Consider the following 27979-nt stretch of genomic DNA (forward strand, 5'->3'; position numbering starts at 1 on the left):
AAGCACCCTGAAGTTGATTTCAAAATATGCTGAAGTTCCTCATTGGCATTATCTTCTTAGTCTTTGGTGATCAGGCCTTCCAACAGTCTGTTGGAATACCCATGGGAATGAATTGTTCTCCTTTCTTCCCAGACCTGTTTTTATATTCTTATGACGCAGTATTTATTCAAAAGCTTCTACATGGGAAGAAAAAAAATCTTGCTGTGGCCTTCACTTGAACATTTAGATATATCGACATTTTATCTATTAACAATAATAATTTTCATTCATATGTCGATTCAATATATCCCAATAGCTCGAAATAAAAAACAACCACACACCCAAGAGTCGTCCAAATCTACTTCATATTTAGTTATTTTATTGAACATAGATGTTAATGGTAAACCAACAACTCAACTTTATAACAAACAAATGCAAGGTGAAGATAACGAACAGTGATCAATCTCATAACTCCTATAAGCAATACAAAATAGATAGTTAGGCAAACACAGACCCATGGACACACCAGAGGTGGGATCAGGTGTATAGGAGGAGTAAGCATCCCCTGTTGACCGGTCACACCCGCCGTGAGCCCTATATCCTGTTCAGGTAAACGGAGTTATCTGCAGTCAAAATCAGTGTGCCAAGAACGGCTTAACAATCGGTATGAAACACGTCAGACAGCATTTGACCCAATGCGAGGTTGTATTGACGAATTAGATCGTTATAACGACAATAGAATTTGCGAAATGCTGACTTCAATCGAGATTGTTGAAACCCCTGTGCCATCAACTTGTTTGTCAGTAGCTTACCTCGATTTAAAAACTGACTATACGCAGAATAAGCTCTTGCATATCGAATCAGTTGAGATATATAAACACCATATGCAGGTGATAATGGAATATTGCTACATAAATATGGGCAGTTGACGATGGAGAAGCTGAAATCATCCTGTTTGTCATACAGTTGAGTTGTCAGTTTGCCATTAATGTCTACTTTCAATAAAATATCTAAGTATGAAGCAGAAGTGGACGACTCTGTGGTGTCCTTTATTTCGAGCTCACAGGGATTATGAATGAAAGCTATTATTGTTAATAGACAAAACGTCATCGATATATCTAAAAGTCAAATTGAAGGCCACAGCTAGAGCTTTTTTCTTCTCGTGTATTTCAGTTTCTCCATCGTCGACGTTCCATATTTGTGCAGCAATATTCCAGTATCACTTGCAGATGGTCTTTATGCCTCTCAACTGATTCGATACGCAATAGCTTGTGGGTTTGACCAGTTTTTAAATCGAGGCAGGCTACTGACAAATATATTGATGTTACAGGGGTTTGAACAGTCTCGTTTAAAGTCAGCATTTCGCCAGGTTAATGGCCATACAGTGTTGCTCAATAACTTAAACTATGACCCCACTTTTTCATTTTGATTTCATAATTCTCCTTCCATGTATAAATCAATGATATATATGTACTTAAAAAAATACTACAAAACTCAGGAGCGAATCTCTTTAGTTGGTACTTTGGTATTATTTCAAATAAAAAGAGATTGCTATTTTCATTCAAAATGTAGTAGTTTCAATCTTGCTTCAACATAAAAAAGTTCAACTTTGAAGAAATGTTGCTGTTTGAACATTGAAAAAATAGTCCTGATTTTCAATTTCTTTTCAACGTAGAAAAACCGCTATAATAGTAATGGAAAATTATGTTGCATCTTCAACGTTGTTTCAGCGTTGAAATGTTTCTTAAATTGTTGGATCAACATTAAACTGACTGTAGTTGATCGCCATTTCAGCCATGATTCAAAGTATTCTCAAAGTTGAACAATGTTTTGTATCAACGTTCTTTGTTGCACATACGTACATTTTGAAAGGAAAGCCGATTGCTTCAAACTATAGAAACGTAGAATATCCAATCATTGGTTCAGTGATGAACAGCATGGCTCTAAGGTACAGAACCTTTAAAATGTTTCCAAACATTTCTATAGGAGTAGAGATTAATGTAAGAATAAAAAACTATTACATAAAATCTAAATGAAATAGGGAATCCCGAAAAAGCCAGCCATAACCTTTTGGAGAATAGTTTTGGATATTTTGAACCTTGATTTCCCACCAAGATTTGAACCCTGTTTTATGTGACACAGTTTGAGGATATTAAAATGTGAGAATCACAGAATGAAAAGCGGTCAATTTAGGAAACGGGATTTTAGCCTTTGCTCTTGATATGTAAGCATTGGTATATGGAATTCAAAGACTGATTACTATATGATTTGCAGGTAATGTTGTAGAATAAGAATTAGTAAATATGTCGGCTTATTCAGTTTTTCCTTTCCTTTATGCCCATCGTTCCTCTCGAAGCATAGGCCGTCTACAATAGTCCTCCAAAGTCTTGGGCTGCCCTCTCTAGCTCTTTCCAGGTGTGCCCATCTTTTCAAGGTCGCGTTACTAGGTGTTTCCTGACCGTCTTCTCTCCCGTTGTCCCTCGGAATTCCACGAGAACGTATGTCTGGTGATGTTATTGGCTGGTTTCCTCAGGGTGTGTCCAATCCATCTACATCTTCTTATTCAGCTTTTATTGTTTCAAAAGCCATTTAGTAATAGCGAGGATACATTGATTTAATTCTACGTATTGTACCAAAGGAATGTGTCGGTATAAAATTCGATTTACCGAATATCTTCAGTTTCTTTTCGGTGGTAACGGCTTTTATTTATTTTCCAGAGATCATAGATAATTTTAGAAAAGAAACGTAGGCTAGAAAAATATTTAAACGTACTGTCCTCCTCAGTTTCTGTAAATCTGAACTCCTCCGTCGTAAGCAATTTTCGCAGTTCACCAGTTCACCCTTTCTTTACCGAATTCCTTGCAGTGTTTTGACAGCTGATACAACGTGCAACCCATATTTATAGATATCTACCTGTATAGCCTATTATCTGCTCCTTTCCAACACATTTCATGTGTCTTCCTTGACGATTATCTTTCACGATGTTTAAAATGAGCTTTACTACTAGCATTGAGTACCGCGTTCGATTTTAAAATCCCATACGTTTGTCATTGGGAAATGTTGTTGGTATATCTTCTGTGACATAAAACCCCGTTGATAAATTATCATAAATAAGAAATCATTTCAGTAGTTCTCATAACACACAGACATTTGTCAGACATAAAATTTCAATTTTATAAAATGTTTGAAGGGTACTTAATATTAATTCAAGACTTCCAATGGCCTTGCCGCTTCAGTCGTCAATGCTACAAGGATGAAAAATAGGTAATTTGAGACTATTATTTTGTCCTGCTTTGAAATGAAAAATCGTTATCAGATTTTTATGTTGTCAGATTTATTTTCATATAACTATCCTTGAATGAAGTTAAAGCAAAATAAATATTACGAACACGTAACTTCGCTCCCACGAAATTCACAAAGATAAGACATTATCAGTTTGAATAAAACCGGAAACTCGACAGTTTTCCTTACTGTGTTGCTACGATGGCCACTTTCATAGGCCGAAAATCTGAATTAACAGATTTGACAGCAAAACTCAGACAATGTGATATAGTTGTCGTTCATGGATTGAAAGGCGTCGGAAAATCATCTTTAGCAAGAGAATACTGTAAGCACATTGCACAACCTTACTTTTGGATTGACCTCCGAAACATCACTGATTCTGATGAAATTCTGCAGTCGCTTGTCAGACATTTTATACAGGAGGCAATCGGAGTTGATGACCCTAGAGAATTGCTAAGTGTCGTATGTGAAAATATTGTAGAAAGGAGACACGATTTAGTAATTGTCTTTGACAACGCAGACGACATTTTTAAAACCGAAGAGGATATTTTGTGTGCAGACATTTTACTTTCACTTTCACAATTGAAAAATACTAAGGTATTGGTGACATCAACCTCCAGGTTTCGCACGAAAACTATTGATTGTGAGGAGTTTTTATTGAAGGAACTGTCTTTTGAGGATTCGTTTGATCTATTAAAGAGTATCTGTCCAAATCTGAAGGACATAGAAAAAATAGTAAAGACTGTTGAGCTTTGTGAAGGTCTTCCTCTGGCATTGCTTCTGACCGGTGGGGAAATAGAGGACAACTCACTGAGTGTAGATGAAATTATATATCTACTTAGTCACCACAGACTTAAGATATTGAGTTCTGAATGCTACCCTCAAGATGAGCAAATCGGTACGTTTATCTATAGGCAGAGAGATTAAAGGTATTCAATGTATAACGAAAGGATAACGACCAATCAATGTAAATGTTTATTGCTTAATAATGATGGAAGTGAAGTAAGTGAACATGATTAGGAGCCGATCATTTTGCACTTAAGACGTTTTTGAAGAGTTGTAAAAATAAGAAAAACTAATTTTACTAAACATTTGTGTGGTAAATGATTAATTCTATTCAATGTACTCATAAAGAGAAAGTGTATGTAACTTTCCACAAAGAGATCTGTATGAAACTATAATTTCTTTGAACAATATTTTAATAAAACACACTCTTTCCATAGTCTACAATGCTTAATTCTAAGTGAAATAAATCAAACAGTAAACACAATTGCCATGGTGGATTATTTTTATTTGACGAACCCTTCAAAAGTATACCATGATTACAAAAATCTCACCATTCATTTACTAGATATGAAATATGGTCGTTATACATTGAAACCTTAAAACTTTATGACAATAAATAAATAACTTTCTAGATTGTAATTTGACAGTTTGTTTACCAAGCCTGATTCAAAGTATCATTATTCATTCTAAAGCATATTTAAAGGGACATGGAAACAATTTGAACTGAATGTGTTTATTTTATTTTTCCATTTTTATTGTTTACACTGCTTAACGAAAGTATTTCTAATGATTAATCAAACTTTTAATATCAGTTGTTGAGTTACAAGTGAGAAAGAACACTCACAATTTTCAATATGTAAACAAGGCACGTGCCATATTTTTGTTTACATATATATTGCTTGATAGAAAATAGCATGTTTAAAGCAAAACACTAGAAACTATTTAATTATGTTCAGAATTAATCTGTAAATTCCAAAAATCTGCTTTAAACGAAGCGTTTACTAGTATATTTAACATATGTAAACAAAACCATGGCACGAGCCTTGTTTACATAACAAAGACTTGTGAGCTCTGTATCTCTCATGTATCTCAATAACTGACATTAAAACTTTTGCTGACCATTAGAAGTATCTTAGTTTAGCATTTTAGACATTGAAAATGGAAAAATGAAATTTAAAACTTTTCAGCTCAAATCGTGTCCATACTCCTTTAAAATAAATGTAAGATTATGCATGTCTGACGGAAATGTTTTTAAATGCTCTATTTTCATTTTAGAACCCATTTATAAAGGCTTCTTGGACAGACTTCCCAAAGATTTGGAAGAAAAATTAACAATTGTGAATTACATTCCAGGCACATTTGATTTAGAAGAGGCGATTGATATACTGGGTAATGCGTAACTATTGCATTATCTTATTTTGTTTTAAACAATTAATATAGGAATATTTCCTTTTATTGCATATTAAACTCATATGAGTCAAGCAAAGTAAGTGATTAAGTCTGAAGTTTTGAAATGTTTAGGGTCTGGTGAAGACGAGTCACTTGGCACACTGCAGATATTCTTACATCGTCATTTGATTACACGGGTTTCAGACAAAAGATTCGACATTCATGGAATTTTGAGAGATTGCATGAAGGAATATTTGAAGATCAAAGATATAAAAGGTACGTAAAAGTGTTTAGGAAATTCCTGCAAAACATTTTTGCCATCAGTAGTACTAGTGGAAGCGGCAGTATGAATCTATATATTACAATTAAATGAGATATTCAGTGCTCAACGACAACTCGTTAGGAGAGGGGGTTCTTCTGAATAATTCTCAAACTCGAAGTTTTTATACAGTTAGATGAAAGGTGAAGATAACAAACAGTGATCAATCTCATAACTCCTATAAGCAATACAAAATAGAGGACAAACGCGGTTCCCTGGTTATACCAGAGGTGGGATCAGGTGCCTGGGAAAAGTAAGCATCCCCTGTCGACCGGTCACACCCGCCTTGGGCCCTATATCTTGATCGAGTAAACGGAGTTATCCGTAGTCAAAATCAGTGTTCCAAGAACGGTCTAACAATCGATACGAAACACATCAGACAGCATTTGACCCAATGATAGGTTGTATTGGCAAACTATATCGTTATAACGACCATAGAAATTGCAAAATGCTGATTTTAAACGAGACTGCTGGAACCCCTGCACCATCAACTTGTTTGTCAGTAGCCTACTTCGGTTTAAAAACTGACCATACTCAGAACAAGCTTTTGCATATCGAATCAGTGGAGAGATGTAAATACCATATGCAGGTGATAATGGAATATTGCTACATATATATGGGAAGTTGACGATGGAGAAGTTGAAATCATCCCGTTTGTCATAGATGTTCACTTGTAATTGCAGAGTGACATAAAAAGCGATACCGTGCATTTAGTAAATTTGGTGTCGGGAATGTATGGTAATTTTTGTCGTGGTTTGAAATGTTTTGGGGATTTTCATGAAAGGTGAAGATAACGTACAGTGATCAATCTCATAACTCCTATAAGCAATACAAAATAGATAGTTCGACAAACACGGGCCCCTGAACACACAAGAGGTTGGATTAGGTGCATAGGAGGAGTAAGCTTCCCCTGTCATCCCCTGTCATCCCCTGTCATCCATTGCAATGATGATTTATATGTATGAACATTTTGATGCTTTCATTTTTGGCAGACTTTCTCCATCCGCCTTAACAAAATCCAATATTTCGAACGCGCCAAAATTCTGCAATACATGCGCATCTGGTGCATCAAAATTGGTACCGTATAAGTTTTACATTATGACCGCTATGTCGAGGCCTCTGCTGGTGGACTGTTAGTCCCCGAGGGTCTCTACAGCCCAGTAGCTAAGTACTTAGTTACTAGCTTGAAAATACGGATGTATATTTAATTGCGGTTATAAAATTTAGAAATTCATTTCAAAATTAAGGATTATCTCCCTCACGCATAGCTCTGATCCTTGGACGAATTTGACTCCACTTTTTTTGGCACACTGTTTTCCCCAATAATAGCTCTAAAATTTCATTGTTATTTCGGATTTCAAACATTTCGGTTGGGCATCACTGAAGATACATTATTTGTCGAAATGCGCATCTGGTGCATCAAAACTGGTACAGTATAAGTTTTACGTTATATAAATCTGTTCTTGGAGATTCAACATATACAATGGTTTGATGCTTGGTGACATAATAGGTCAATATAGGAAAATCCTTTACTTTGTAGGTGTTCGGGCGCGCTTCTGCAAAACCTTTTCAGACATTCTAAAGGAGATAGAGAGGAGGACATACACAAGAGATTACGCTGATGCTTTATGCAGATTGAACGTAGAGCACCAGAACTTTAACAAACTATTTACTGACGTCATCTACTGCACAGAGGACACCTATCATGTGTTTATAGACTTAGCAGCAACTACAATAGCGGGGGGATCCATCATATTCACAACCATGGCAATGTATAGTAAGCTTGTTTTTCTTCTTGACATTGAAACATATGAAAATGGTTCAAACTCCAGCATCCACGGGTAATTACAGGTAATATTTACAAAGCTACTTTTTACAGACGTTGGTGTAGAGTTCTATGAAAACTGTTTGAAGAAAGCACAGGAATTCAGAGCAGATCTGGACGAAGCAAAAGTGTTGACAGGATACGGAAGAGTATTGACAAACATAAAGGTGTATACGACTTTCACTTACATACCATGACATTCTATACTAGCGGAAAAAAGAAAATGTACATTATTTAATATGCAAGGTGAAGATAACGAACAGTGATCAATCTCATAACTCCTATAAGCAATACAAATAGAACGTTGGGCAAACACGGACCCCTGGACACACCAGAGGTCGAATATATGAAAAAATAATAAAGAATAACAATGAAGACATTTTTGTAATACTGTTAACAAGTGTATTCGTTACAACTTCTCAGTTTACTTTCGGAAGGTCGGTGGTCTCTTCCCAGGTACATTGCATCTGGGTTCTCTCTTCCACCAATAAAAAACTGGACGCCACCAGATAACCGAAAAATTGTTGAGTGTGGCGGAAAACATCAATCAATCATAATAGATTAATGTTAACGTCCAATAACGTCAATTTCAGCACACTCGAAAGACTGGTATTGGAACTTGAATTAGCAAAGTTAATAACGCGTATGACCACCATTTGCATTCACGCATGCTTGACAACGTCGTCTCATTGATGCGACTAAAGTGTGCAGAATTGCTTGAGGGACGTTGTTCCAGATGTTGGTTAAAGCCTGCCATAAATCAGTCAACGTGACTGGCTGATTTGGTAAATGGCGTAGACGTCGTTCCATTTCGTCCCAGACGTGTTCGATCGACGATAAATCGGGTAGAACAGCTGGCCACGGCAAGACATTGACATTTTGTTGAACAAAAAAGTCCCTGACTACACGTGCAACATGTGGCCTTGCGTTTGTCTTGCTGCAGAGTGATGTGATTTTGCTGTCTCTGTATGAAGGGTATCATATGGCGCTGAATAATTTCGTCTCGATAGTATGCGTGAGATTTCCATTGACAATTTGTAGAGGTGTCCTTCCACGTTCTGTTATTCCACCCCACACAATAACGCTACCTTAACCGAATTGTCGACGTTACACAACACAAGAGTCCTGGTACCACTCGCCAACGCGACGATACACTCTACAACGGCCAAATGAAATATGGATTCATCAGTGAACAGAATATTAGCCGAGTGATGTATTCTGAATCGCAGATGTCGTCTGCACCAGTCTAGTCTAGCGATACGATGACGTTGAAGCAGTATTGGGCGCACCGCTGGACGTCTTGGTCTGATGTTATGCTCGCGCAGATGATTACACACAGTTCTTGGACTGATTGGGCGAAGTCCAGGAATGCTACGAGCAGTCAAACTTGCTGTCTGGAAACGATTTCTCAGGTGCACAAATCTTATTTGGTTGTCCTTTCGACGCGACGTCAAACGAGGACGCCCAGAACGTGGTCGATCCCAAGTTTTACCAGATTGTTGGAAACGTCTATAAATGACTGAATGTTCTTCCGATGAACTCCAATGTGTATTGCTACGATATTTTGTGCCATTCCAGCTTGAAGCATCCCAACAGCACGATTACGTTGGTTTTCGCTGAGTCGTGGCATAACAGAAGGGTAAATTTTGTCAAACTAAAGTGTTTTCCTTAATGAATAGTGTCCAAGCAAACTTTTTACACTTCTTACTCCAAACAGTATTGGCCATTAAAACTCGTACGTACGAACACTTCAATAAACAACATGTGTTCACTAACCATGAAAAAGTCCGTGCATCTGAGTCGGGTACTAGCCGATATTATTAAAAAACATCACCTTTATCGATTGTTTAGATTTTATAAATATAAACAATAAATACATATGTATAAAAAAAAATTATGCTAAACTTTATAATGCAGTTTCTTTTTCCCGCTAGTATACATTGAGCAGGAGTAAGCGATGAATAAAACAAACTTCTGATTGTAGAATTCAATTTTGTTTAATAATACGTCATAAATGTACGAGTAGATTGTCTTAATGACGTCAGGACGCTTTTGGATTTCTCTCTTTCTTTTTTTAGATCGTATATACATTGTAGTTTTTAAGGATTATGCTTGCGACTTCTTTTGTAGGGCGATTATGCACAAGGTGAAGAAAAATACAAAACAGCAATGGAAATTCGACAACGCCATCCCGAGCGAAGAGATTATTATTTTGCTCTTCTATGTCAAAGCTATGGCTGGAATCTGGGATCCCAGGGAAAGTTTGTTGATGCCATACGGTAAACAAAATCATATAAAATCTCATTCTAAATATTTAGGTGACAACTTTGGAAAATGGATATGTAGCAAATTCTTTTTAATTTTGCTAGAGATTGAAAAATGTAGAATAAACAAAGCAGTTATTTTTAAAAATCACAGAAAGCGAAACAGAAAACTCCACACCCAAACACGGAATATACATGTATATATATTTATATAAACGTATAAACAAATAGAGCAATATTGGTTATACTAACAATTCATTAGAGTATTTTTACATATATAATGAAAAGACATGGCAAGTGTTGAGACACTTGAGTTAAACAAAATGGTCAAAGCAGTAGAATTTTGGAAAAAGGTCCCAGTAACTCAAAATTTCACTTTGTATATAGATATTTTAAAAAATTAAATCTTGAGTCACTTGATTCGCTTCTATTAAGTTAGGACAAACTGAAAGACATTTTATTCTGGTTTACCGCCAACTCGTGCTAAACACGCCCTCCATAAACCGGAACCAACTTTCGACAGGTTTCCTGCATGACGTCAAATTCCCACCATAACCCTGAAATTGAAAGTCTCTAATTCTCGGTCGTCTTCAACGAAAGCCTACCACACTCTTTCCATTTTGATAACTACTCGAATGGTCTTCCATAGAGCTGACTCTCGTACTGTACACATTTCCTGTCCGTCTACAGTGGATTATATACTACCCATGCACTTCTTTTTTTGTAAAAAAAAACTAGCTACAGTAAAAAAAAACCAAGAACACTATATAAGTGTACAAACGAACTACTAAAATACCAACAAAACAGGCTTACCAGTTAGAAATTACACATGCCTGCTTAACAGAATCCTAACTAATTACTACTAAAATTAAGAACTATAAATTTATGAAAAAATCCTGAACATACGCCCTACAAAAATACAAACAAAACACGTTTACCGGCTAGGAAAAGACACATGCATGCTTAACAGCGCCCTTCATTCAGTGGCTACCCGTTCTATATCAGTCCTATATCTAACCGGACGCCTACTTCAGAATGTCTAGGATCTGTTAAACGTGGCATCTTGCACATCAGCCAGGTAGCATGTTTTCCTTTCCATGCACAATGCCAAACCCAATCTGACCACTAACACCTAAAACCAGTCGTTTATATACATGTACTATCACTAAAATAGCACTCATACAACTCGCATGATAACCCATTCACAACGAAAATCAAACAACTTGCAAAACCAAAACAAACAAATCTGAATAAACTTCATTTCACCTTGCATTCGTCTGAAACAATTGTAGCATACCTTTTTCTACATCTATTTACATCGACGTTAGCTGATTTCGTACTTTTGCACTTCAGCATTGTTTAATCCGACATTCATTAAGTCTTGAAACAGAAGCAAGGTGCACAATTTTACTCAGAATGGTTCTTGTTCATGCCTGGAAAACAACGACAGAAATGTATTTAAGGTGTTTCACTATGCGATATGACGTACAATGTATAAGTACATACGAACCAGGGTATGAGTGTCTCTATTCTAGAAAATCTGGAAATATGATTAAATCTCGGAGAAATGTGATTGAGATTATGGTTTTGTTGTTACTTTAATAAATTCAATTGCGATGAATCGATCTGCTACTTGTATTGCACTATTCTGATGTCGCCTTTATAGGGTCATTTCAACATGCATTAAAATCATTCAACAAATGTATCCACAACACAAGAACCAATCATTATTCTTACATGTTGAAGTTAGGATTTGCAGTTGCTTTGGAAATCATTATACGGAACACTTCGGGATTCACTGTCACTTATCCTGACGGCCAGGGTTTTAGTGAGTGTCGATTTAATTCGTTTATCTAAAGTTCATTCTGATGTGATCCTATACGGCAAGTTTTCCGATCTTTGTATTAGCGACATCAGAATATCGGAGCGGATTCTGGTTTTAATCAGATTTATCTGCGTTAATTTTCTAAATTCTTACCATAGGTATAAAGTTATAGAATCTCGCTTTGTACTCCTGATAAACCTGTTATCCTGCTCTCTCTCTCTCTGTCTCTGTCTCTCTCTCTCTCTCTCTCTCTCTCTCTCTCTCTCTCTCTCTCTCGTTGCTTTATGAAGATTTTTCGAGATTAATTTTATTTTACAGAATCCTGGAGGTAGCATTCGAAGTGGAAAGGGAGTTGAAAATGCATTATGAAAATTTAATTCTACAAACCATGCAATCTCTGGCAATATTTTTCAATGAGTCAGGTAAATATTTCACCTTTGTACAGCAATATACACTTTGCTTTGCTATAAACGTCAGTACATACTTTTTTCTGAAAACTTATATACATTGTTCAATAGGCAACACAAAGAAAGGGGAGGCTTTTCAAAAGGAGGTACTGAAACGAAGACTTCATGTCATTGGAACAGAAAATCACCCCACCATTGGGTCTATCATGAACAATATGGGTATCTTGTATCAAAGAAAAAAGGAGTTTGTGAAAGCTGCGGAGTATTACAGAAAAGGCCTCCACATCAAAGAACAAACAAATGCTCCCCTGAAAGCAATCATAATATCTCAAACCAATGTTGCCCAAAGTTTGTTGGAGAGCGGGCAGATCGAGGAAGCAATGGAACTATTGGAAAATAGTTTCAAAAGACTTGAAGATTTTCCAGACCTCTTTAGTCAAGTAAAATCTTGGCTTTGGGAATCAATTGGCAAAGCATATATTAAGGTTAGTAGAATCGAAAATGCAGCAGAGGCTTTACAGAAAGCGATAGAACTGCGATCTCATAGCTCCATGAACGATCATTATATACTAGAATTGGTATGTTTGTACGCAAAGTGCCTTCTAGATTTGGCTGAGAATGAAAAGGTTATAGAGGAAATAGGACAGAGACTTCATTTACGAAAACTTGTTATAAAAAATACCCCTACCAACCCTACTATCATTTTGACGTATGAGAATTTGATGGAGGCACAATTTGCTTTGAAGAGAAAGAAAGATTTGGAGAAAACCTATGAAGCTGGAATCGATGAATTTCATCGTCTAATTAAAGTGAATGAAGACTTGGGAAATTTCAACAAACGAGAAGACATCCTTGAACACCTGCGAAAGTTCAAGGCTAGATATGCAGATATGATGACACAGCTGGGATGCGAGCTTCCTGCAGAATGTTCCATAAATGACGGATTCTTTATCACATCACTTTGTGGATTCCGAGTTATCTGTCTTGTATTCTTATTTGCATATATCAACAACAAAAAACGTTAATCATTGTAATATATTTAAGGCTGTTGATGTGTAGCTAATTTCTGAACCAAGTATAAAGTAGTGGTATGGTATTTTCGTCATCAGCACTTAAATACGTGACATTATCCAATGCATATGAATGATTGAAAAGGAGAGCATATTTATCGTTTCAAAAAATTGAAGAAAAGATGTTGGTTGTTTGTTTGTGAACGTCCCATAGAGAATTATTCACTCATATTGAGACTTCACAAGTTTTAGGTAAACACAAATTTAGACCTATGCTTAGAGCACAAGGCCGTAACAGTGAGGGTTTTTATGATGTCACCATTTGCCGCGACATGGGATCCCCGTTTTTAAGGTCATATCCGAAAGACCCGTGATTCTTACTTTTAGATAACAAGCGTTTGGGAAAGGAGCAATCACTACCTATATATGTTTTACACTGATATGACATGAACGGGAGTCGAACTCACGACCTGGTGTTTATATAGGGAAACCCTACTACTGAACTGCTGCGACTGGTCGAACAAAAGGGAAAGATGAACGATTCTATCACAGCAGAGCTAAATGATCTGAGATAAGATGCATCATGATAAACTCTGATATATGACATGAAAGGTGAAAATAACTAACAGTGATCAATCTCATAACTCTTATAAGCAATACAAAATAGAGAAATGGGCAAACACAGACATCTGGACAAAACGGAGGTAGGATAAGATGCATAGGAGTCGACCGGTCACACCTGTCCCGAGCCCTATATCTTCATCAGGTAAACGTAGTCAAAATCAGTGTCCCAAAAAACGGTTTAACAATCGGTGTGAACCACATCAGACAGCATTTGATCCAATGATAGACTGTATTTTCAAACTATATCGTTATAACGACCATATAATTTCCAAAAATGCTGACTTTAAACAAAACTCTTGAAACCCCTGTACCATCAACTTGTTTTTCAGTATCCTGTTTAGATTTAAAAACGGATCATACGCAGAACAAGCTCTTGCGTATCGAATCAGTTGTGAGACATAAACACCATATGCAGGTGATAATGGAGTATTGCTAAATAAATATGGGAAGTTGACGATGGAGAGGCTGAGATCAGTAAAATAAATATCTAAGTGTGAAACAGAAGTGGAAGACTCTGTGGTGTCTTTTAGTTCACAGAGATATATTAAACTGACATATTGTTATTATTGTTAATAGATAAAACGTCGTCGATATATCCAACTGTTGAATTGAAAGCCACAGCAAGAGATTTTTTCTCAAGTAGATGGATTGATAGATTGATGTTTTCCGCCACACTCAACAATTTTTCAGTTATCTGGTGGCACCCATTTTTTTATTGGTGGAATAGAGAGCCCAGATACAATGTACCTGGGAAGAGACCACCGACCCTCCGAAAGTTAACTGGGAAACTTTCTCACTTACCGGTGCGAGCGGGATTCGAAACCGCGCCGTGCAGAAGTGAGAGGCCGTGTGATTTTGAGCGCAATGCTCTAACCACTCGGCCACGGAGGCCCTTTCTCAAGTAGAAGTTTCTTAAGTAGAAGTTTTTGAATAAATTCTGCTTCATATGAACATAAAAACAGGTCAGCTAACAAAAGAGCCCAATTCGTGCCAATGGGAATTGTAACAGACTGTTAGAAGACCAGATCAATAAAGACATCGAAGATATTGTCAATGAGGAACTCTAGCATATATTCTATTTCAACTTCAGAGTACTTGTGCATGGAATCAGAGTGGTGTTTAACAAAATAATTTTTGAGATGACTAATCACTAAATATAGATATTTCCGTTTTCCATTTTTGTCGAAGAATCAACTGTTTATGATGTTAAAAAGTCTAGTCTTTAATTTATCGTAAGGAATGGTCGTGTAAAGTGTTGAAAAGTCATACGTTTTGACGTTGTTGATTTGTGAAAAGTTTTGCGATTTCCAGTTTTCTAAAAGGTCTTTAGAATTCTTTAGAATCCACATTTGATTTACACTATTTTTTAGCATATGTAGTGGCACAGTAAGTTTGATGTTTCTCCTTCATAGCTGTTAACATTTTCGTCAGGAGCAACGATAGGAGCTTAGTAAAACACTAAATGGATCCGGTCATGTATCTTTGTTTGTAAGGATTTTTATGTAGTTTAGGAATCCAGTATAAGTAACTAATATTTATTCGACCCGTTGACTAGGATATTAAATGAGTCGAAATCGGAAGCATGGTATTGAAGAATTTAAACTTTTGAAAGGGCAGTTGGAGTATAGGTACGATTACCAAAAGTGAAATTAATGCCAAGTTCGTTTAAAATACAGTTGTAATGATGAGTCTTACAAACAAAGACAATGTTTTTAAAAGCTTTTTTTTAAATATTTCTTGAAGAAACAGCTGAGTGTTACGGCACGTTAGGTCGCCATGGCACGTTCGGTCGCCCGGCTACGATACGTGCGGTACGTTTGGTCGCCGACGACTATTCGTGCCGCACGTTTCGTCGCCAGCGACCAAACATGCCGCACATATCGTCGCCCGGCGACTGAATGTGCCGTTAGGGTGGACACGAATGGTCGTCAATTTTAGGCCATACCCGGGCATGAATGGTCGCCACCCAAGCCCCCTGTTCCAAACCCCAACTTTGCTTTTGTTTTGCAAAAAGGGTGTGTGTTCACTTGTGCGTTTGTTCGTACGTGTCTGTGTGTATTTGAGTGACGGTGTGCAGTGTGTGTGCGCGTGTATGTGTGCATGCATGTGCATATGCATGCATGTGTGTATATGCGTGCATATGGGTGTTCATTCATGTGTAATAAAGTTTGTCTTGCATTACACATGCAAATACGTGCACACATTTGTGACACAAGTCAAGTACGATACAACGCCAACAAACAAAAAACCTGGGCATTTCTGGATGGAATTTGATGTGAATTTATTTCGCAAACACACGAGTCGCAACATTTTAGCAACACAATACTCTTACATACCATCCTTATGGTACGCCGTATTTACATTTATTCCTCTTCAAAGATATCTACTAAATCTTATAAGACATCGTATAAAAGATATGAAATAATATGGGTTTTTTTTATACGAGATATCTTATAAAAACTTTATAAGATGTCTTATTAACGTTTTTGATTTAGGATATCTCTTTAACTCTTATAAGATATTTTATAACTTTTATAAGGTATCTTATAAAAGAAATTTTATAATATATCTCATATATTTTATATATAAGATACCTTATGTGTTTTATAAAATATTTCTTAAACTTTATAAAATATCTAATATTTTTATAAGATATCTCATGAATAAAGTTTTATAAAATATCTTATAAACTATATAAATTATCCCATTGTTGTGTTATACTTGCACTTGAGTGATACCTGTGACCTAGATTGTTCTAGCGTTCGATGTTTATCACGTAGTAGAAAGATGACGAACTGTGTCTTTCAAGAATGTACCAGAAAATTAATTCTGATTATGAATACAATGTGAATTTAGACGATGTTAAGCTCTGGTTAGACAAGCACTTTTGGCATTTTGGATTATTCTATAACTGGGACTAGGATTTAGGAATTTCGTTGGAAATTATCAGCCGATTTGTGATTTGTTTTGTATACAGATTAAGCCCTGCACAGGCATTGTTTATTGTTCACCTTATCTGAGTTAGTACATGTACTTTTGTTATTATTATAATTTTCTTTCAATAATTGCAAATACATGTTATTGCTTGTTTAACTGTCTTTGTTAGTAAATTCTGCTGCTGGGTAATTCTGACCCATAACAATGTGAATTTACTTTTATAACATGTATAAGATATCTTATAAAACATATTTGATATCCCGTATGTTTTATAAGACATCTCATAAAATTGATGAGATATCTTATAAAAATTCATTTATGAGATATCTTCTTATAAAACAAATGAGATATCTGATATGTTTTATAAGATATCTTACGAAAATAAATTTAAAAGATATCTTCTATCTTTTATAAGATATCTCTTAAATTTTATAAGATATCTTGTTTAAAATAAAAGATACCTTATAAAGTTTATGAAATATCTTATATACATGTAGTTTTAAAAATATCTTATATATTTTATGAGAAATATTATCAACTGTAAATTATGTGAGACATCTTATAAAATTTATTAGATATCTTATTCGTAATAGAAGATATATCATATATTATATAAGATACCTTTATAAAGGAGTAAATGTAAATATGGCGTGACATATACATCCTGATAAGTATGAGTGCGCAAACACACATACAAATACACATGAGCACACAGTGAAATACAAAGCAAGTACTACCATTTGCCATGGTTTGATAAGAAAATGAAATCTTTGAATTCAGCATAAACAACACTGCGTGCACAGTTTTAATTTTAGTGAACATGATATTTATGAACAGCGCTTTACCACTTACCATGTTAACTTAATGTAAAAAGAAAATCCACCAGTACTATCATGATGAACAAAATTTAGAAAAAGGAATTTAAGCCAACTACTGTACTAGCGATAAGTATGAAAGTAAAATGTACAAAATAGCTACAAAATTGGAACTTTTACAAAGTATGCATCAAATTGAACAGTTGGAGTAAGCAAATTCATAAGCAACTTCATAGGTATGACATGAAATTAGCTCTCTTAAAATAGAGCCATTATTTTTTTAAGTATTTAGTACAAAAAGAATTGTCTTTCTCTCTGTTATTGAATTTGGCGTGGGAGAGAGAGAGAGAGAGAGAGAGAGAGAGAGAGAGAGAGAGAGAGAGAGAGAGAGAGAGAGAGTATGTTTGCGTGAGTGAGAGAGAGAAATATTACATGGGGGTAATTGGAAGGCAGCGCGGGGATAGCTCTGACTTGTTGAAGAGTAGGCGTCTATGGAGGAATACTACAGTTTTGTGGGTATATCCATGTCATGTTTTGTGCACTCTCTCCTCTTCCCCACATTTATGAAATGCAAGATTTGGTCTATTCTCTGCACATTTGAAACATGTCGAAGGTTTGAAGAGTTGTTTCGAATAGGAATAAGATGTTCTGTGATTCTTAGCATCTGATTATTAATCGAAGGCTACTAGAGAGCGCCACATCTCCCTTAGCTATTACCAGACTCGTTCGGTTTGATCAAACCGGAAGAATTTGGAGAAGAAGGAGGAGGAGGAGGATTAGAAGGGAGAAAGGGAAGGAAGGGGAATAAGTGCTGGAGGAGGAGGAGGAGGAGAAAAGCAAAGTTGGGCTTTGGGGGTGGGAGCTTGGGTGGCAACCATTTGTGCTCGGGTATGGCATAAAATTGGCAACCAATCGTGTCCACCCTCACGGCACGTTCGGTCGCCTGGTGACGATACGTGTGGCACAAATGGTCGTCGGCGACCAAACATGCCGAAACGACCAAACGTGCCGTAACACTGCCTATGGTGTCAAAAAGTCTATTCCTTAATTTATCGTGAGGAATGTTGGTGTAAGGTGTTGAAATCAATGATATACTTTCCAAATAATTGACAATACTACAAAACTAAAGTGCGAGCGTCTTTAAAATATTGGTAATTTGGTATAGTTTCAAAGTTTGAGAAATTTGTTATCTTAATTCAAAATACAGTACAAATGTTTCATTTTCAACATTAAAAGATAGTCTTGACTTTCAATTTTGTTTTAACATGGAAAAACTATAACATCGTAGAAAGGATGTTGCACCTTCAATGTGGTTGCAGAGTTGAAAATATGCTTACATTAAAGTCAATGTTGATACTTCAATGTTGGATCAACATGAAACCGTCTGTGGTTGTTCGCCATTTCAGTTATGATTCAATGTCTTCTCAAAATTGAAAAAAATATTTTGTATCAGCGTTCTTTATTGCACATAGGTAACATTTACAAATGTTTTACTATGACATCATGGCTAGACACGTAGAAGATACTATCATCGGTGAGATTAATTAAAAAATAAAAGTCATTACATAAAATCTAAATAAAATAGGGAATTCCGAAAAAGCCACCCATAACCTCTTGGAGAATAGTTTGGGATATTTTGAAAATATACCTGAACCCCCCCCCCCAAAAAAAAAACAAAAAAAAAAACAACCCCAAACAAACTATGAAATCTATTTTATGTGACAAACTTGAAAGCTGGAGATATCAAGATGTTAGAATCACCTTATGAAAAGCAATCAATTTACAAAAGGGAAGCCCACCTCTGGTCTTGCAATTTAAGCATTGCCATGTGGAATTCAACGATTGATTTTCAGGTAATGTTGTAAAAAATGAGTAAATATGTCGGCTTATTCGGCTTGTTTTTATTCAGCTTTTACTCTTTGAAAAGAAAATTCAGTAATAATGAGGAGTCACAGGCTCAGATGATGAGGGACATTTATTTAATTCTGCACATTGTACCAAACGAATGTGTCGGTATAAAATTCGATTTATCGAATATCTTCACTTTCTTTTCGGTGGCAATCCCCTTTAATCATTCCCAAGAGGTCATAAATAATTATAAAAAAGATATTTAGGCAAGAAAAGTATATGAACGCACTGACCATATAAGTTTTTATGAATCTGATCTTCTCCGTCGTGTGCAATTTTTCTCAGTTTTTTTTAACAATTCACCCTTCCTTCACTGAGTTCCCTGCAGTGTTTTGACAGCTGATACAACGTCCAACCCATTATCTATAAGATATCAGCAACCTACTTGAATAGCCTATTATCTGTCATCCAGTCCTTTTTCAATTTATTCCACGTGTCGTCTGTGACGTCTTTCACGATGTTTAAAATTAGCTTTACTGCTAGCATTTATTACCGCGTTTGACTTTTAAATCCCACACGCTTTTCTATGAGGACATGCAGTTTGTATATCATCTATAACATAAAAGCCCTCTAATAAATAAAGAAAATGTTATCAGTATTTTTCATAAACACAAACCTTCTTCAAATAGGGTAATTAAATTTCAATTCCAATAAAAAAAATGTTTGACTTAATTCAAGACTTGCCTTGGCCATGCCGCTTTTGAATCAGTCCTTTGTGTTAATGCTTACTTTTACATGATCATTTTGTCGTGCCTTAAAAGAAATAATCGTTATCAGGGTTTTATTTCCCCAGTTTGGTTTTCTTTATAACTGTTAGATGACATACCCTTGAATGCAGTTAGGACATAATAAATAACTTCCCTTCCACGAAACGCACAATGATAGGACTTTAACAGTTTAAATAAAGTCGGGAAACACAGCAGTTTTGTTTACTGTGTTGCTATAATGGCCAATTTTATAGGTCGAAAATCTGAATTAACAGATTTGACAGCAAAACTCAGACAATGTGATATAGTTGTCGTTCATGGATTGAAAGGCGTTGGAAAATCATCTTTAGCAAGAGAATACTGTAAGCACATCGAACGACCTTACTTTTGGATTGACCTCCGAAACATCACTGATTCTGATGAAATTCTGCAGTCGCTTGTCAGACATTTTATACAGGAGGCAATTGGAGTTGATGACCCTAGAGAACTGCTAAGTGTCGTATGTGAAAATATTGTAGAAAGGAGACACGATTTAGTCATTGTCTTTGACAACGCAGACGACATTTTTAAAACCGAAGAGGATATTTTGTGTCGAGACATTCTACTTTCACTTTCACAATTGAAAAATACTAAGGTATTGGTGACATCAACCTCCAGGTTTCCCACGAAAACTATTGATTGTGAGGAGTTTTTATTGAAGGAACTGTCTTTTGAGGATTCGTTTGATCTATTAAAGAGTATCTGTCCAAATCTGAAGGACACAGAAAAAATAGCAAAGATTGTTGAGCTTTGTGAAGGTCTTCCTCTGGCATTGCTTCTGACCGGTGGGGAAATAGAGGACAACTCACTGAGTGTAGACGAAATTATATATCTACTTAGTCACCACAGACTTAAGATATTGAGTTCTGAATGCTACGCACAAGATGAGCAAATCGGTACGTTTTTCGATACGCAAGGATAGTTCATTTTAACATTATCTAAATCGGTAACTTGTTTTTAGATTGTTATTATTATGTCTGATTCAAAGAAGTATTCATTCTAATGCATTTTTCAAATCAATGTCAGATTGCTGATTGCATTATTTGTTGCAACTGAGATCGGGATGGGGGAGTGCATGATTTAAATGCTTTCTAATTTTAGAACCCATTTATAAAGGCTTCATGGACAGACTTCCCAAAGCTTTGGAAGAAAAATTAACGATTGTGAATTACATTCCAGGCACTTTTAATTTAGAAGAGGCGACTGATATATTGGGTAATGCGTGGTTATCGCATTATCTTTTGCTGTTTTAAACAATAAATATTTGAATGTTTGTATTTCTTTGATTGCACATTAAATCCACGAATCATACACTTTAAGATAGTCAGTGATTAAGTCTTAAGTGTTGAAATGTTTAGGGTCTGGTGAGGTGGAGTCACATGAGACACTACAGACATTTTTACATCGTCATTTGATTACACGGGTTTCGGAGAAAAGATTCGACATTCATGGAATTTTGAGAGATTGCATGAAGGAATATCTGAAGATCAAAGACTTAAAGGGTACGTAAAAGTGTTTAGGAAATTCTTGGGGTGTTTGTAAATGTATGCTTAAAGTAATCTATACATTTCTGTTCAAACTTTCATTGTCAGTAACGACTTAAAGAACTACTTCCATTCGCCAAACGTTTTCGCCATGAGTAATATTAGTAGAAGTGGTAGTATATGCGCATTACGACTAAATGAGATATCTATTGTTCTCATGAATATTTCACACATTCGAAAATAAGTTGGTTACAAGTACGCTAAGTGATACAAATAATGTTGATCAGAGAATCCAAAGTTACATACAATTAGAAAAAGCCTGATATTATTCACTTGAAATTGCAGACAGTGGCAAAAAAAGCGATGCCGTGGATTTAGGAATTTTAGTGTATTTAGTATTTTTTTGGGGGGAAATATTGGTTTGAATTGTTTTGTCCAACTGCAGTGATGATTAACATGTTTGAAAAGTTTGGCGCTTTTATTTTTGGCAGACTTTCTCCATCCACCTTAACAAAATTTAATATTTTCAACGCGCCAAAATTCTGCGACACACGTTATGTAAATCTGTTCTTGGACGTTCAACAGATACAATGGTTTGATGCTTGGTGACATAATAGGTCAGTTTAGCAAAGTCCTTTAATTTGTAGGTGTTCGGGCGCGCTTTTGCAAAACATTTTCAGACATTCTAAAGGAGATAGAGAGGAGGACATACACAAGGGATTACGCTGATGCTTTATGCAGACTGAACGTAGAGCACCAGAACTTTAACAAACTGTTTACTGACGTCATCTACTGCACGGAGGACACCTATCACGTGTTTATAGACTTAGCAGCAACTACAATAGCGGGTGGATCCATCATGTTCACAACCATGGCAACGTATAGTAAGCTTCTTATTCTTCTCGACATTGAAACATATGACAATGGTTCAAACTCCAGCATCCACGGGTAATTACAGATAATATTTACAAAGCTACTTTTTACAGACGTTGGTGTAGAGTTCTATGAAAAATGTTTGAAGAAAGCACAGGAATTCAGAGCAGATCTGGACGAAGCAAAAGTGTTGACAGGATACGGAAGAGTATTGACAAACATAAAGGTAAATACGAATTTCACTTACATACCATGAAATTCTACAATGAGCAGGTATAAGCGATAAATAAAATAAACTTCTGATTGTAGAAATGAAGTTTTTCACTTATTGATAATACGTCATAAGCGTACGAGTAGATTGACACCAGGACGGTGTTGGATTTCTCTTTTTTCAGATCGTATATGCTTTGTGTCTTTTAAGGATTATGCTTGCGACTTCTTCTTTAGGGCGATTATGCACAAGGTGAAGAAAAATTCAAAACAGCAATGGAAATTCGACAACGCCATCCCGAGCGACGAGATTATTATTTTGCTCTTCTATGTCAAAGCTATGGCTGGAATCTGGGATCCCAGGGAAAGTTTGTTGATGCCATACGGTAAACACAATCATATAAAATTCCACCCTAGATATGTAGTTGACAATTTTGCAAAATCCATATGTATTGTAGGAATTAAGAGATTAATCACTGTTCGTTATCTTCACCTTTCATGTGGCAAGTTCTTTTTTTATTTTAATAGTCTGTGATTTGAAAAAATGTAGACAAAACAAAAATAAATTGATTAAGAAAAATCTCAGACTTTGAAACAAAAAAACGAAACCACCCTCGCTCCTTTCACTTCATTCACAAACACAACGTGCATGCAGGTATAACTGTATAAACAAATAACAATATCTAATACTTTTAAAGAAATATTGTTTAACGTAAAACTTCACGGAAGTGTTTTACAGACAGAAAGAATAAGTTTTCAAATCTTGAGTCACTTGATTCGCACCTATTCAATTAGGATACCCTGAAAGGCACTTTATTCTGATTTCTCTTTAACTCGTGCCCTCTGTAAACGGAAACACACTTAGCACACACTTTCCATTTTGATAACTACTCCCATGGTCTTCCATAGAGTTGAATCTCGTACTACGTACATGTACTGTACAATAAAGCTGTCTTCTACGTCTGGATTGTATTGGATACTAATCGTACACTGAAAGTAATGTCTAAAAACTAACTACGTGGCTGCAATTGAAAACTGAAAACTCAAATGAAAGTGAAAGCCCCTGAACATACAGAATTACGAAGAAACACTCTCACCGGCTTGGAGTATACACATGCTTCCTTAACAGAGCCTTCCGTGGCTACCCGTTTATTCGCCAACTTTAGAAGGTGACACATTTTTCTTTCAGTGCACAGTTCCTAACCCAATCTGATCACTCACCCCCAAAACGGGTCGTTTTTACATTCGCGCCAAAATAGCAGTCATTCGTAACAAAAATCAAAGAATTGGTAAAATCAAAAACAAACAAAACCAAATAAACTTCATTTCACCATGAATTGATCAGAACGATATCATACATTTTTCTGCACCTATTTACACTACTTTAGCTGATTTCGTACTTCGTCATTGTTTAATGAGACAGACATTGAGATGATTTTGTACTTCGTCATTGTTTAATTAAAGGTGAAGATAACGAAGAGTGATCAATCTCATAACCCCAATAAGCAATATAATATATATAGTTTGGCAAACACGGACCCCTGGACACACCAGAGGTGGGATCAGGTGCCTAGGAGGAGTAATCATTCCCTGTCGACCGGTTACACCCGCCGTGAGCCCTATATCCTGATCAGGTGACCGGAGTTATCCGTAGTCAAAATCAGTATGCCAAGAAAGGCCTAACAATCGGTATGAAACACGTCAGACAGCATTTGAATGATACAGACATTGAGCTGATTTTTGTACTTCGTCATTGTTTAATGAGATAGACATTGAGGGTATACGGAACGTTTCGGACATTTTCTCTAAAATTATTATAGATTATATAGTTAAATTCATTCATCTCCTCGATATAAAGCGTTCTTGTGTGATTTCCAAAAAGAGGCTTATATTTTATATTGTAATGTAAGAGTCCCGGGTTCGATACCCAATTGTTACAAGGATTTCCTCTCCTTCTTCACGACGGTAATTCCCAAGCATTTATACACGGATAACTCCGTTTACCTTATGAAGATATAGGGCTCACTGCGGGATTGACCGGTTAACAGGGGATGCTTACTCCTCCTAGGCACCTAATTTCGTCTCTGGTATATCAAGGGGTCTTTGTTTGCCGAACTCTATTTTATATTGCTTATAGGAATTATGAGATTGATAAATGTTCATTATCTTCACCTTTCACAATGGAAATGAATCTAAATTATTACTTGCAAATCAAGATATGCTAAATCTATAACAGACATGGTAATATACCCCAATTTTTTTTTTGTAGAAACGAGATAGAATGCAAATGAATTGTACGTGAAATGTCACAAAAAATTATATATTATTGAGAGACGTCTCTTAAGTCCTATTAAAGGACTTGAACTAGAAGCAATGCACACAGCTTTACCGAGAACGGTTTTTGTTCATGTCCGGAAAACAACGAAGTATAAAAAACCCTACCTTTTGAGATGTATAACTTATAAGTACCTAAGAATCAAGCTGTGAGTGTATAGATTTGAGATAACCTTAAAGGAAGAAAGACTCAATCTGGTGAAGAATGTGATGGAGAGTTTGGTCTTATTTTTACTGTGATACATTCGGCTGTTATGAATCGGTCTGCCACTTGTATTACACGTATCATTAATCCATATTGTAATCTGCAACCAAAACACCATTTAAAGAGGTTCGCTCCTGCATTTGGAGTAATGTCAATTTTTTGGGAAGTGTATTTTTGATTTGTACATTGAAGGAGAATTAGGAAATTAAAAAGAAAAACTGGGGTCGCAACGCTTGTTATTGAGCTATAGTGTTCTAAACATGACCTTTTTGCACTTAAAATTTATTCAATTAAACTTCATTTTTCTGTTAGTGTCAACACAACATAAGCAACACAAATCAATCATTACATAAAATGGATACATAATAATATCCTCTAACACTTCAGATGAAAAAAGAAATTAATACTAGTAAAGGAAATAAATAATGCACTTGATATACGAAAAACTTCATGATATCAAAATTGAGAGTTTAAAAGGACATATGAGTAATGTCTATTTCTAAAATTTTACATATTTTCAAGGTCTGGTTTTCCAGTTCAAAATGCAACTAAAAAAGTGGAGGTTGGAGATAAAAAAAAAAATAATTATTGGCGAAAATATTGAATTTTTATACAAAATTTCGAGAAAATTAATTAAAACGTTTTTAAGAATCGGTGTTCCGCCACAAAATATAGTCCCTGTCAAACCCTTTCAAAATTTGAATTGACACAATTTTTTTCAACTGGATAGGGTTCAGCAATAGATATGTTATAGATTTGCACGAATGGGATCAGTATTGAACTAGTGAATACTTAGTTGTAGCGCATCCTCCGCAGTTGTACTCAAAAGCTCAGGAGCTAACTTCCTTAAGTACTGTAAATATATTTCTTTCCAAGTTTGTGGATATCAGAAGGTCTCTCTCTCTCTCGTTGCTTTATGAAAAATTTTGTAGACTACTTACTTAATCCTCTTGATTCCATTGGGAACATACGGCCGCAATTTTTCCAGATTACCTTTACTTTACAGAATCTTAGAGGAAGCATTCGAAGTGGAAAGGGAGCTGAAAATGCATTATGAAAATTTAATTCTACAAACCATGCAATCTCTTGCAATATTTTTCAATGCATCAGGTAAATATTACACCTTTCTACAGTCTTATACGTTTTGCCTTGCTATAAACGTCATTAAATACTTTTTCTGAAAACTTATATGCATTGTTCAAATAGGCAACACAGATAAAGGGGAGCCTTTTCAAAAGGAAGTACTGAAACGAAGACTTCATGTCATTGGAACAGAAAATCACCCCATCATTGGATCTATCATGAACAATATGGGTATATTGTATCAAAGAAAAAAGGAGTTTGTGAAAGCTGCGGAGTATTACAGAAAAGGCCTGCACATCAAAGAACAAACAAATGCTCCCCTGAAAGCAATCATAATATCTGAAACCAATGTTGCCCAAACTTTGTTGGAGAGCAGACAGATCGAGGAAGCAATGCAGCTGTTGGAAAGTAGTTTCAAAAGGCTTGAAGATTTTCCAGACCTTTTTAGTGATGCAAAATCTTTACTTTGGGAATCAATGGGCAAAGCATATATCAAGGTTAGTAGATTCAAAAATGCAGCAGAGGCTTTACAGAAAGCGATAGAACTGCGATCTCACAGCTCCCTGAACGATCATTCTATACTAGGATTGGTGTGTTTGTACGCAAAGTGCCTTCTAGTTCTAGCAGAAAATGAAAAGGTTATAGAAGAGATAGGACAGAGACTTCATTTACGAGAACTTATCATAAAAAATACCCCTACCAACCCTACTATCATTTTTACATATGAGAAGTTGATGGAGGCACAATTTGCTTTGAAGAGAAAGAAAGATTTGGAGAAAACCTATGAAGCTGGAATCGATGAATTTCATCGTCTAATTAAAGTTTATGAAGATTTGAAAAATTTCAACAAACGAGGAGACGTCCTTGAACACCTGCGAAAGTTCAAAGCTAAATATTCAGATATGATGGTTGAATTAGGATGCGATGTTCCAGTGGAATGTCCCATACATGATAACTTCTTTCTCATATCATTTTGTGGACTGCGAGTTATCTGCCTTGTATTTTTATGTGTGTGCATCAAAAACAAAGAACGTTAATGACAGTAAAAGATTTTAGTCTGTTGATGTATAGATATTTTTCTGTACCCAGTACAGAGTAGTGGTATTGCATTTTCGTCATCAGCACTTTAATATGTGAGTGATTGTCCTGTCCATATGAATGACTAAAAAAGATCATATTGATCTTTTCTAAAAAGTGAATGAAAGAAGCTTGGTTGGTTGTTTGACTCATATTGAGATTTCATCAGCTGAAAGTGAAGTACCACAAATCTAGACCTATGCTTAGCGGTTGCAGTGAGGTTTCGTTAACACCTACCGCGACACCGAACCCCCGTTTTTATGTCATACCCGAGATAACTGTGATTTTCACTTATAAATGTAATGTGTTTAGCAAAGGAGCAATCGCTACCTATGTTTACTTCTTATGTTTGGCACGGACAGGACTCACCCTCACAACTTACCCGATTATGAGTCGGACGCACTACCACTGACCCACCGCGACTGTCCCAACTTACTTCATACCGTATGAAATGAGTAGAGACGATTTTCATTCCTTATGATTTAATATAGTTGATGTTAGTTTCATTCTTTATCAGGAGTATAATAAAGTGGTTGGTTACACTTGTCCAAAATGAATTAAAAGTTACATGTGTAACCAATAAGTCATTTATTGGTA

At 35.8% G+C, this 27979-nt stretch overlaps 1 protein-coding gene and 1 long non-coding RNA gene across 3 annotated transcripts; one reads left to right on the top strand and one right to left on the bottom strand.

Moving 5' to 3' along the window:
* Positions 1-924: 924 nt before the first annotated feature.
* On the top strand, positions 925-27979 carry LOC125673150 (uncharacterized). Its single transcript, XM_056160120.1, has 13 exons — positions 925-4159; positions 5323-5436; positions 5569-5712; positions 7296-7532; positions 7635-7747; positions 9711-9859; positions 11988-12091; positions 12188-12924; positions 20964-21012; positions 22921-22936; positions 23022-23069; positions 26229-26332; positions 26429-27979. The coding sequence occupies exons 1-13, from the start codon at positions 3463-3465 to the stop codon at positions 27340-27342; spliced, it is 3426 nt and encodes a 1141-aa protein (XP_056016095.1). The 5' UTR covers positions 925-3462; the 3' UTR covers positions 27343-27979.
* Positions 9646-20247, bottom strand: LOC125673152 (uncharacterized). Of its 2 annotated transcripts, none has more exons than XR_007369290.2 (3): positions 19604-20247; positions 18800-18882; positions 9646-11277 (listed from the first exon to the last, which is right to left on the bottom strand). It is a non-coding gene; the product is annotated as an uncharacterized LOC125673152 (long non-coding RNA). The 2 variants fall into 2 exon arrangements; XR_008801773.1 differs by having other exon boundaries at positions 18800-18987; positions 19600-20247.

The sequence above is a fragment of the Ostrea edulis genome, chromosome 3, assembly GCF_947568905.1.
Source record: "Ostrea edulis chromosome 3, xbOstEdul1.1, whole genome shotgun sequence".
NCBI classification, from domain to species: Eukaryota; Metazoa; Mollusca; class Bivalvia; order Ostreida; family Ostreidae; genus Ostrea; species Ostrea edulis.